The 13,806-nt window shown below is 33.5% G+C and overlaps 1 protein-coding gene across 4 annotated transcripts in view; it reads left to right on the top strand.

The window, feature by feature from the left end:
* Positions 1–4,475, top strand: part of LOC143042526 (minichromosome maintenance domain-containing protein 2-like) — a 91,962-nt gene extending 87,487 nt beyond the window's left edge. For all 4 annotated transcript variants that reach the window (XM_076214892.1, XM_076214893.1, XM_076214891.1 and 1 more), the window contains one exon: positions 4,305–4,475. In XM_076214892.1, coding sequence (XP_076071007.1) covers positions 4,305–4,379 — 75 coding nt within the window. In that variant the 3' untranslated portion in view covers positions 4,380–4,475. The remainder of the gene's footprint in view (positions 1–4,304) is intronic.
* Positions 4,476–13,806: the final 9,331 nt, after the last annotated feature.

Here is a 13,806-nt window from a genome sequence, read left to right as displayed (position 1 = left end):
CGCAATTTTTTGGTAGCCTTCAAATAATATTTTAATGTGTATACTGGGCAAAGTTCTTTTTTCTTGTATGCATCCAGAGTTATGTTCTGGTTAATCCTACCAATTCTGTCTGTTTTTTGTAAATAGTTCATAGTAAAAACGACAGTTTTACTAGATGTTTCCATGTAATTCAAATTCAAATTTGTCAATGTTTGAGCTCTTTGAGCAGTAGTTAAAGCTAATAAGGTTGCAATTTTTAAAGTTAACATCTTGAGACTTAAACTTTCCAGTGGAAATAAAGTTTCTAAATAACGAACAACTTTACCAACATCCCATGTGATGGAATATTTAGGCAAAGGTGGTCTTGCATTAAAAATTCCTTTCATAAATCTGGAAATGAGATTACTATTAATTACTGTATTACAGCCAATAGAACATTTATTCATATTAATGCAACTATAAGATTTGCCATCATCATAGAGTCTAGCGAGAAAATTTAATACTTGTACTTCATTTGGTGAAGTGGTATTGATTTTTTGTGTATTACACCAAAAATACCATTTCCGCCAACTATATTCATATTGTCGCGAGGTAGAGACTCTCCATGACTGAGTGATGATGTTTCTAGCTGATTTTGAAATTCCCTTCTTTTGGAGGGAATGCCTGATACTACACAAGCGACTAGGAATAACTTTCTCATGTTTAGCGGGTGCTTTTGATTGTTGTGTACAAGTCTTAAAAGATCTTGACAAAAAGGGAGAATAACAGGATAATCGACCAAACAATTCAATAACCTTGGAAACCAAGGTTGGGATGGCCATGTTGGAACTATCATTAAAACCATTCTCACCTGTTCCTCTTCTACCTTGTTCAAAATTCTTGCTATGATACTGAAAGGAGGAAAAACATATGGTAAATAATTTTTCCAAGAAAAAGAAAAAGCATCAGAAGCCATAGCATCTGGATCTGGAAACCATGAGACATATTTACTTAACTGTTTATTAAGTCTAGAAGCAAATAAATCAATATTTGGTTGAAAGAAATGCCCACAAATATTTCTGAATATATTTTCTTTCAACTTCCATTTAGAAGAGTCACTTAAATTTCTTGACAATTGATCAGGAGTAATATTATCTTTCCCTGCAATATGGACTGTTGTAATAAAATTGTTTTTATCAGCAGCCCAGAACCATATTTCTCTTACTACTTCCAACAGTGCTACAACACTACCTCCCATGTTATTTATATATTGAACTGCTGTAGAGCTATCAGATTTAATGCAAATATGAGAATTTGAAATGTTTTTTCCTAATGAAAAAAATGCATATTTTATAGCTAAAAGTTCTAATATATTAATGTGTGAAATGCTTTCAGATTTCATCCATCTTCCTTGAGTCTTATTTTTTCCATAAACGGCTCCCCATCCAATTTTAGAAGCGTCAGTTTCAATATACTCAGTAGGAGTACCAAAGCTTATACTTTTCCCTTCATTCCTATCTACATTTTTAATCCACCATAAAATTTCATTTCTCGAATTCTCGGAGAGACTCATGATACCATCATAATTGTCATTGTTTTTGCTCAGAGCTAAATTTTCTCAATATCTAAATATCTATGAAAAATTGGTGCTAATAAAACTGCACATGAAGCTGAAGTAAATAAACCTATTAAAGAACTTACTTCCCTGATAACAGGATTATATAAACTATAGATTTTGTTTACACTTTTCAAAATCTTTTGTATTTTTTCTTCTGTCAGAAACACTTTAAATTGCACAGAATCAATCAAATATCCTAGAAAAATTATTCTCTGTGTTGGAATGAATACTGATTTTTCTTTATTTACTAAGAACCCTAGAGAGTGTAACAGATTTCTCAACATGACAGTATTTTCATAACAAATGTTCTCATAGGGACTATGTAATAATGAATCATCTATGTAGAAAAAAGACCCTACTCCTTGGTTCCTTATATGAGAAAAAAACTACTTTCACAAGTTTTGTAAAAATTCTAGGTGCACTTGCTAACCCAAAACAAAGACAAGTAAATTCATAAATCTGATCTTTCCAAACAAATTTCAAATATTTTCTACATTTTTTGTTCATTGAAATTGAAAAATATGCATCGCATAAATCTATTGATGTAAAATAATCATTCTTGCTAATATTCAAAAGGACAGACTGTAAATTTTCCTGTTTGAAATGAAAATATTTTACATACTGATTCAGACCTTTCAAATTTATTACAGGCCTATATTTCCCATTCTTCTTCTGAACAAGAAAAATATTTGATATAAATTCATCTTTCTCAGGGTTTGAAATTTGTATTGCACTTTTTGACAATAAAATTTGAATTTCATTATCAATTAGTTCTATTTCAGTTTTGTCAAAATTCATAAATTTTTTGGCATAAAAAATTGAACCGGTTTATTCTCAAATTCAATTTCATAACGTTTTGAACTAGATTAAGAATCCATGCAAGGATCGTATGATATTTTTTCCCAATTATGTAAACCAAAACGAATAGACCCAGCCCTCTAATATCTCCTGCCTCTTTGGTTTCTGTAACCAGCTCTCCCTCTGTAGCGGGAGTTTCTCATGCCTCTTTGGCCATAATTGTTGTTTTGGTATCTTCCTCGGCCCCTGTTTATACCTGGGGGGCAACCATAGCTGCAACCCCCTTGTCTCCAGTTTTTTGAAGTAGCTGTATTTACAACTCCCTTCATCTTCTGGGCATCATTAATATCTTTTACTTTCTTGGACACATCATCTCCGAACAAATATTCGGTAACGTCTAAATGTCTTGTACACAGTTGATGGTACTTCTGATCCATATTGTTTTTCAGTGTCATGCGTCTAACATATGATATTTCAAAAAATGCTGCACAAAGCATTGACAGGGCATTATTAATGTTGACCCTCATTTTAGCCACCGTTTTTACTGCATCTGGTTTCGTCAGTGCTTCTGCAGTACGTATTACTGGTACAATGCCAAAACCCAGGATCCTTTGTATGGTCTGAAAGGACAGATCATCACTTCTGGCTTGGCGATTCAATAGATGCCAAATCTCAGGATTAACTTTAGGAGGTGCCAACGACTTGCTATTTGAAGGAACTTTATAATCCTTAGCTATTTCTGTAATAACAGACTTACGATTTGTCACAGCGTTTACAAGAGCAGCGATACTCTTATGTGTTTCATCACCAAACTTGTCATCATCTTCAAAAAATTTTGGTATAGCATAAGCGAACTCTTCCTCGCTGTTTTCCTCTGACTCAACCTCATCATCTGCATTGTTTCCAAAAATGTCATATTGACTAAAATCAACTTCACCTTCACCTTCGTCTTCTTCCGGTGCACTCGCTAATTCATATCTGTCGGCATTACTATTTTGCCTGTCTAACAAAAGTTCTAGTTTAGAATAAATTCTTCTGAATTCATCTTCTCTTTCTTTATCTTTATCTGAAGGTGTTACATTGTTTCCCCGTTTTACGGGAGCTTTTCCCTTCTTGTTCTTGCCGGGTCCCTTACCCGGGCCTCTTTCATTGTTTTGTTTACTTGCGGTAGTTTTCTTTAATTTCTTAACAGTTTCTGGGGGACCACGACCGACTTTAATTGTCTCTTTTTGGGTGGTGAAAACTGTACTGACTCATCAGCCACTGCAGAAAACCCAGTGAAACTAGCTTCGTCACCCGACGCTAGAATGGACATAATGTCCGCCGCCACTTGGCTGGATTGGGAAAGACCCGAGTCGGAGTCTTCCGTACTAGACATTATAAAGTATAGACACGAGTCGTGTCTGCTGATTCAGCAATTTTATTTTTACTTTACTTTACTCGTTCTAGCCTTAGAATAAAATGAGACAGAATACAGGTGTGCACGGGTTTATATATGCACGCATGAGTGGATTTGTACAGGTGATTATGATTTAAAATCACTCAACTGTAAAACAAGGTCGTTACTAGCCTGAAGAATAAGATATTCATCTTTAACCAAGAAGCTGTAGGCTTCTGTAATAGAATCTACAAATAAGTCATCATGACCAAAATGCACATAGAACAAGGTGAGCGACACAGGCTCTTAAGAGCCTCTAGTTTAGATGAACCCAAGGCCAAGTTTATTTTGTGTCAGAAACCTATATTATGTCAATCCAAATTCAGACAGTATCTAATCACACATAACTGCTATCAACAGAAGATGCTCTACCAACAGACAGACAAACTAACAAATGCCTTGTATTTCTATGTCTCCTGCTACACATATCAATGGAGACAAAAATGTTAATCTTCAACGAGTACAAAATTATTTAAATTTTTTTTTCTCCAGAATGACCATATGATGAGACAATTCCATGTAAATCTCATTAGATTCTGTAACAACCAGCAATTCAGAGAGGAGTGAACAAGATTTATTTGGTGAACAAAGACTAAACAAAGCATATGAACATATTTAAAGATGGTGGTCCATTTGTGTTGAGCATAAACAGTTTATGAATCAGATGTTGTATTTTTTTTTAAAGAACCCAAGACCAAGTTTATTTTATGACAAGTAGACTTGACTTGACTGTTATCTCACCATTCATTTAATAGAACGATTGGAGATATGGAATTGAAAGAGAATCTTTACCCTTGCTTGAAAGGGTACACTTATGAAGTTTGGCTAGTTGTGGATGTTTCAGTCCTTCTTTGTCTCGCTTGATGGATTCAAAAAGTGAGACATAGGTATGCTGTTTCTGGCCTATATGTTTGTGATAAGGTCTAGTTTATGGTGAACCACTAGTGATAAGTCAAAGATATTTGGAATGCATTTGTATTAGTATTTGCAGATCTCATTTAAATGGATATTATTTTGCCCTGCCCACTCGGTGATGGTCTATTGACTTTGAAACTTTTGCTTAATTTTCATGTATTAGCTTGTGATTAGGTTGGTTTATGGTGAACCACTAGTGGTAGGTCAACGATATTTGGTATGCAGTTGTATTAGCATTTGCACATCTCATAATCATGGAGATTATTTGACCCCGCCCCCTCAGTCATGGTTTATTGACTTTGAGATTTTGCTTAGTTTACATGTATTAGTTTTTGTTTATGTTTGTTTAAAGGGAACTACTTATGATAAGTCAATAGTATTTGGTATGCAGTTGTATCAGCATTGGCACATCTCATTTCCATTAAGATTGTTTAACCATGTACCTTCAGTCATAGTTCATTGACTTTGAATATTTGCAAAATACAGGTTAAAGTGTTGCTATTTTAATTTTAACATTTGCATTATTGAAATTACAAAAAAGCGAGACATATTTCTGTGATAACAGTTTATTAAGTTTTTTATTCTGGATTTTAAAGACGACTTCAGATTTAGACTAATGAAATCAAAATCCCTGTATATCTCCTTTGTTTAGCTCACCTGGCCTAAAAGGTGCATGTCATCTTTGTCCAGTCATGCTTCAATGATTCCCTTTATAATCAACCAAATTTTTCCCACGAAAAGGGGGCCCAGGCCTATGATTCTACTATCCAATAAATAACTAAAAGTTTACATTTTAACAATTTTATAAAACTGCTATATTTTGGGGCCAAAAAGATGTTTTACTGGACCTACTCCTTCCAATTTTTGGCTTATATCTCAACTTAACAGCAAAACTGTCAGGAATAAACATGAAGAATAAGTCAAGGTCTAACTCCTATGTAATTTTCAGAAAAAAAAATGATAAATCATGTTAGAGTTATTGCCCTTGAAATATCAATTTTACGATTTTTTTGAAATTTTTGCTTTATATCATGAAGACTTAATAGATTAGGTGAAATTTTTAAAGTGTACAAATGACAAGAGCAATAAGATTTACAAGTAACATGGACAAAATTTGAGTTATTGCCCTTATACAATTATTTTTATCCATTTGTTTTTGTCTTTTTTACAGGTACTATGATAGAATGACTGAATGAACATTTTAATATTTAAAAAGTGCAACCTGAAATATAACATTATAACAAACAATTACATTCATATATACAAGTAATTTTCAGCCAGCCAAATAGGCTTATGATGTACATTGTGTTCATTATTGATTACTATGATAGATAGAGAGAAATCATAAAAGGATAAATTTTAAGCACAATGAAATCTACAAGTACAAATAAGCCAACCTGTCAAAATCATTAATTGAACCTTTCTTATTTTGTTTTGAAGATGATTTTTACAATACCCATTTTTATAGAAACCATAAAAGATGAAGATAAATTCTAAATATAGTAATAATATCATCTGAAATCAAAGGGTGTTGCTAAGGGAGCTACCATTTGATTTTTATGGGGGGGCTAGGATGAAAAATTTTGTCCTGCATTTTTTTTTAGTTGTAATCTCTGTCCTGCCTTTTTATTTTTCACTCTATTCGGTCCTGCCTTTTTTTTTAATTAGTTTGTCCTGACTTTTTTTCATAAATTGTCATCCTGCCTTTTTTTTTTGCAAAGTGTCTCATCCTGCCTTTTTTTTTACTCAGAACTCCTGTCCTGCCTATTTTTTCAAATTTCATCCTAGCCCCCCCCCCCCCCCCCCCCCCCCCCCCCCCCCATAAAAATCAAAATCTCCCTAAACGGCGGAAACGGAAAACGAAACAGAAAAAGGAAACAGAAAAAATTAACATCTTTTCTTTTTGGTTATTTTATCTACATAGGCATGTTTTTTACAGTATTACACACGTGTACAAGACATAAACAGAGAAATGAATTAAAGATTTTAAAGCATAAGGAGTATTGAAATAATTACCAGGAGATGATGAGACTATGTTTTAAAAATATGTGGTAAGACCATTTCGTACGTTGTGATGTGGTGTGTCATGTTGCGTTGTTCTGCATTGGTGATTTTCGTTGTATCTTTTCTTGTATAATGGAAAGAAAACGTGACAAAATCCGATATTGAAACCAGGGAACTAGAATAGAAACTTGTATAATACTTTATTTTTATGAGAGAAAAAAATGACAAATCTCTCACTATACAAAGGGATATTCAAACTCAGAAGTCGGAAAAAAAAACAAAAAAACGTCAACACCATGACTAAAAAAGGAAAAAAAGACCAAAAAGACCAAAAGACAAACAGACAAACAATTGTACACAAAACATAACATATAAACTAAAGACTGAGCAACACGAACCCCACGAAAGACTTTGGGTGATCTCAGTTGCTCAGGAAGGGTAAATAGACCCAGCTTCACATGTGACACCCGTTAACATAGCATGTATTATTCATTTACATAAAAGGAGTATTGAAATTTGAAAGTTACTTTTATTTATATATTGATAGTCTTTAATGGTTTTGGTGCTATGTTTGAGACAACTGAAAAGTCATTCTGCTCTGTTCTTTTTTAATGAAGGCAATGATACTTAATTTACACTATGCATCTGATCGTTTGGATGTTTCTACTGGCCAAACACCCTATTTTCCAAGATATCACTGATATCAGTTACTAAATAACACCTGACCCAGAACAGTTCCTTGAGATACCCCAGAATCAACGGCCTGTTGGACTTGTTTGATGTTTGACATACATACAGAATGTGGCAGGGTTCAACATGTTAGCGGGATCCCAACCCTCCCCTAACATGAGACAGTGGTATAACATAACAACATAAGAACATAAGAAGAAACCAAAAAAATGTTGCGCCTGTCCCAAGTCAGGAACCTCTGGCCTTTGTAAGTCTTTTAATTTTTTTTAATTTAATCTCCTTTATATGTGTTGGAGTTTAGTGTGAAGCCCATTTTCACCAAAGTAGAACACAACTTTATTAGGGACCAGCTGATACCACCTTCGGGTACGGGATTTTCTCGCTGCGTTGAAGACCCAATGGTGGCCTTCGAAAGGTGTCTGCACTTCGTCGGGTTGTTGCCTCTTTGACATGTTTCCCGTTTTCATCATCTTATGTTTTTAGAATGTTTAGCTCTACCTTCTGTCCATTCACGTCAAAACGGTCAGGTAAAATTGAGAATGGAAATGGGGAATGTGTCAAAGAGACAACAACCCGACCAAATAAAAAACAACAGCAGAGGGTCACCAACAGGTCTTCAATGTAGCGAGAAATTCCCGCATCCGGAGGCGTCCTTCAGCTGGCCCCTAAACAAATATATACTAGTCCAGTGATAATGAACGCCATACTAATTTCCAAATTGTACACAAGAAACTAAAATTAAAATAATACAAGACTAACAAAGGCCAGAGGCTCCTGACTTGGGACAGGCGCAAAAATGCGGCGGGGTTAAACATGTTTGTGAGATCTCAACCCTCCCCCTATACCTCTAACCAATGTAGAAAAGTAAACGCATAACAATACGCACATTAAAATTCAGTTCAAGAGAAGTCCGAGTCTGATGTCAGAAGATGTAACCAAAGAAAATAAACAAAATGACAATAGAATGAAATTCAAAACAGTGTGGCTGTGGCCATTGATTGACACATTAAATTCATCCATTGACTGGGAAAATTTACATGAACGTTTGTCTGTAACGACCACTGTTCACGACGTACCTACGATAGACATTTAAACTGTGGGGTTACCAAAGGTTTCTTAACGCCTTTAATTATAAAATAATTCAAAAATTAATCAGGAATAACCTTTATGTTTTGATATATATATTTGATATAAATCAAAACATCGTGTTATTTCTGATTAGTTTTTCGAATTACTTAATTAAGGTGTTGAGAACCTCTGGTGACCCCATAGTTTAAGTGTCTTTAAAAAGTACATAGTGAGCAGTGGTCGTTACATACAAACGTTCACTTAAATTGTCCCAGTCAATGGATGAATTTAATGTGTCAATCAATGGCCACAGCCACACTGTTTTGAATTTCATTCTAATACATAAATAACAACAGACTACTAGCAGTTAACTGACATGCCAGCTCCAGACTTCAATTAAACTGACTGAAAGATTATGATTCATCATATGAACATCAGGCACAATCCTTCCCGTTAGGGGTTTAGTATCATACCATCATAACCTATATGAGAAGAACATAACCCGTGTCATGCCAACAACTGTTTTTAGAATAAATGTGTTTAGTTCCGATGCAAAGACCTTATCAGTGACTCAATATTAACGCCAAAATATGCAATCTTTAATGACTTGACAACAGTATCGTAATTATATCCCTTCTTAATAAGTCTATTCAAAGGTTTTGTAAGTTTCTGAGGTGAATACTGACACCTTTGTACTTTATAAAGAATATTTCCATAAAAAATTGGATGTGAAATACCTGAACGTATTAGAAGTCTGCATGTTGAGCTATATTTACGAATGATGTCTTTATACCGATGATAAAATTTAGTAAATGTTTTGACTAGTTTGTGATATCGAAAACCCTGGTGTAATAATTTTTCAGTTATACATAAATTTCTCTCGTTAAAATCTAAAACATTGTTACATACACGAGCGAATCGTACAAGTTGAGATATATAAACACCGTAAGATGGTGACAAGGGAACGTCACCATCTAAAAACGGATAATTAACGATAGGAAATGAAAAATCATCCCTTTAATCATAAATTTTAGTATTCAGCTTTCCATTAGTGATATAGATATCAAGATCGAGAAAAGGGCAGTGGTCATTGTTAGTATTAGCTTTATTTAAAGTAAGTTCAACAGGATAAATTTCATTTATATACACACTGAAGTCGTCATTATTGAGAGCCAAAATATCATCCAAATATCTAAACGTATTATTAAATTTGTTTATCAGATGTTGTTTCGATGGGTCTTTGCTTATTTTTGTCATAAATTGTAACTCATAACAATACAAAAACAGGTCCGCAATAAGTGGTGCACATTTAGTCCCCATTGGAATTCCGATAATCTGACGATATACGGAATCCCCAAAGCGAACAGAAATGTTATCTAGTAAAAATTCAAGGGCATATATAGTATCAAAGCATGTCCAATTAACATAGTTTTTTTGTTTATTGCTACTAAAAAATGACCTAAAAGAGTTTGAACATATATATTCACATTCTGATTTTTTGAATGCCCATTTAATTAGGTGTGTGATTTTTTTCTTAATGAGAATGTGAGGCAATGTGGTATACAGGGTAGAAAAATCAAAACTTTGAACAGATTCAAAATCACCAATATAAGCATGCAATTTATCAAGTACTTCCAACGAGTTCTTGACACTCCAAAAGTAATTTATTCCACTATTTTCGAAGGCCTTATTTGAACAATTTATTATCAGGTTTTTAATTGTACCAAGTGTGCTGGTAAGAAGAATAGACAATTTAGTAGTTGAACAATGGCTTGAAGACGAAATAAATCTATATTTGTAAGGGGTTTTGTGTAGCTTCGGAAGCCAATACATAGTTGGGACTTTCATTGTATTTGGCTCTGCTTGAAAAGCGGTGGCTAAAAGTTTATGTTTGTTACAGATTTCGTTTTCTGAAAATGGAATCAGTTGGAATGTTGGTGAATTGGTGATTTCCTTTTTCAGAACCTCAATGTAAAATTTACGTCAAACAATAATAATATTATTAGCAGCTTTGTCGTCCGAGACAAAAACAAATTCCTTGGCTAGTTCTTTTAGTTTATGTTTGATACGAGAAATAGGTTTATTGTGGTTATTGTTTATAGTAAAATGTTCTTTAAAATGTTGAATACGTATATCAACTATCTTCATTACTGAATTAAAAAAAGAGTCCAAAGATTTTTTGTCAGCTTTTTCCCGTTTTATCCATTTCATACAGTAAGTATGGAGTGAGTCGTGGATGATATTACGACACTCATTCCAATTAATATTTGACGGGGGACGATATTTAGGTCCTTTACTGAGGAATGATTTTAACTCTCGGTCTTGAACGATGTTAAGATCTCCTGTTATAACATGGGAAATGGGTCCATAAATATATTCGGACTTACTGCATTACATGAAGTAGGTGTATTTTCACTGATATTAACATCTTTACACAATTGACTATAATTAAACACAAATTTCCGGGTAGATTTCTTGTAAATATATAAATAAGAGGTAGCTCAGTATTGTCAAAATATCCAGGAATTTGTTCTTTAACAGAATGGTCGTTAAATATACCTGCAATATTTACAAAATCAAAGCCTTTATTGACATACTTAATTTTAATAAAATGTTTTTTATGATCTTCAGGGCGATCAATTTTGGGAAATAATTTAGAATAACAATATGCCATAATAATTTGAACAATTTCATACTTAGGACTGCTATACGAAATTGTGTTGCAATCCTCCAAAATTTTATTTAACTTATTAACCGGTAACGAACAGAGTTTTGTTAACAGATAATGTCTGCCGTTGTTTTTTGAAATAGAAATTATGGTATGATTGGCCTGAAATTTTCTTTGATTGCGATTTGTTCTACGACCGTGAGAACGTTTTTTACGAACAGTTTTAGAAACTATATCCAAAATTTTAACGGAATTGGTTCTAGATATATAACCAAACTTGACCACAATCATCATTGAGGTATCTAGTTTAAAAAAATTATGTCTGATGACCCTGCCTGCCAAACAAGAACTAGCACATACGGATTAAAATCTTCAGAAGACCCTTTTTAGCTCACGTGGCCCAAACGGCCAAGTGAGCTTTTCTCATCACTTGGCGTCCGTAAACTTTTCAAAAATCTTCTCCTCTGAAACTACTGGGCCAAATTTGACCAAACTTGGCTACAATCATTATTAGGGTATCTAGTATAAAAAATATGTGCCGCAATCCAGCCAACCAAGCAAGATGGCCACCATGGTTAAAAATAGAACATAGGGTAAAAATGTAGATTTTGGCTAATATAAATCTGACATGGGGGTAAGATCAATCTGCCCTGAAACTTTCAGATGAATCAGACAACCCTTTCTTAGGGTGCTGCCCAGAATTCGTAATTTTAAGGAAATTTTGTCGCTTTCCTCATCACTTATCGTCCGGCGTCGTCGTTAACTTTTACAAAAAATCTTCTCCTCTGAAACTACTGGGCCAAATTTAACCAAACTTGGCCACAATCATCATTGGGGTATCTAGTTTAAAAAATGTGTCCGGTGACCCGACCAACCAACCAAGATGGCCTCCATGGCTAAAAATAGAACATAGGGGTAAAATATAGATTTTGGATTATAACTCTGAAACCAAAGCATTTAGAGCAAATCTGACAGGGGTTTAATTGTTTATCAAGTCAATATTTATTTGCCCTGAAATTTTCAGATGAATTGGACAACCGGTTGTTGGTTTGCTGCCCCTGAATTGGTAATTTTGAAGAAATTTTGTCGTTTTTGGTTATTATCTTGAATACTTATTATAGATAGAGATAAACTGTAAATAGCAATAATGTTCAGCATAGTAAGATCCACAAATAAGTCAACATGACCAAAATGTTAACAAAATGTTTTCCTCTGTAACTAAAGGATCAAGTTTATTATAGATTGAGAAAATTGTAAGTAGCAAGAATGTTCAGTAAAGTAAGATCTACAAACACTTCACCAAAATCAAAATTCAATTTTGTCAAAGATCCATCTGTGTCCTTTGTTTAATACATGTTACAATAATGTATGAACATAGACCAAGGTGAGCGACAAAGACTCTTAAGAACCTCTAGTTTTGTAATCCTACAAGAATCTCCTCCTCTGAAACTACTAATACAAATCTGAACAATTTCTTGTTTAAAAAATGTGTCCGATGACCCCCGCCCACAAACCAAGATGGCTGACATGGCTAAAAACATACTAGTAGGGGAAAATGCAGTTTTTGGCTCATATCTCTGAAACCAAAGCATTTAGAGCAAATCTGACGCGAAATAAGATTGTTCATTTCAACAAGATATATCTGGCCTGAAATTTTCATATTAATCACGCAACCCGTTGTTGGATTTCTACCCCAGAATTGGTAATTTTAAGAAAATTTTGCAGCTTTTGGTTATTATCTTCAATATTATTATAGATAGAAATGAACTGCAAACAGCAATAATGTACAGCAAAGTAACCCTACAAATAGACAATAGACAATAGACAATATTTTATTCGCACAAACACATTTACATTAAATGGTTATGGCATATAAAATTAAGACAATAAACTGACAATAGTTAAATTGATTATAATTATATTAGAGTGACAGTGGTATTCACAGCAAAGAAGAAAAGGGCTATAAATATCAACAGTTAACACATTGTTAATGTTCATGAACAATTAAAAAAAGGACACAAACAAAAATTAGGTTGCATATTAAAAAAAGTTATACAGATGTTCTTAATAAAAGACAATCATTAATATACTTTATGGTGATTTTTATAATGACTGGTAGACTGCTATTTAAAAGTACAGTCAATTGATTTAGTGTTATAGTGGACTGCAATTTAATAAAATTGAAATTAAGATTTTTATTAATATTTTGTATATAGGTACCCCTTAATGATTTATAGCATGGACAGATTGAGAAGAAATGGTATTCATCCTCAATTTCTTGTCTGTTACAGGATAAGCAAATGCGTTTATTTCTTTCAATGTTGGTATAACGCCCTCTTTCAATTGCTAGGGAATGCGCACTTAGTTTAAATTTACTGAAAACTGTTCGGTCGTTTTTGAATTTACATATATCAATATATGGGGGCCTTTTTCTAACTCTTTTAGTATGACAAAAGAAATTTAATTTTTCACATTTATTGATAGAACAATTCATAATTTGATAAGTCTGGTCATAGATTCTTTGTTGGATACTATTTATGTGATATTTTAAATTAAAAGTATTAAAAGTGAGATGACCAAAACCTAATTTATTTAACCGGTCTTTTACAATGTTAACCCATTTACTTGTTTTCTCTACATTATTATATA

Source organism: Mytilus galloprovincialis, chromosome 8 (genome assembly GCF_965363235.1).
Source record: "Mytilus galloprovincialis chromosome 8, xbMytGall1.hap1.1, whole genome shotgun sequence".
Lineage (NCBI taxonomy): Eukaryota > Metazoa > Mollusca > Bivalvia > Mytilida > Mytilidae > Mytilus > Mytilus galloprovincialis.
Note: the sequence above shows the minus strand (reverse complement) of the source record. Positions and strands in the feature narration are given on the sequence as shown.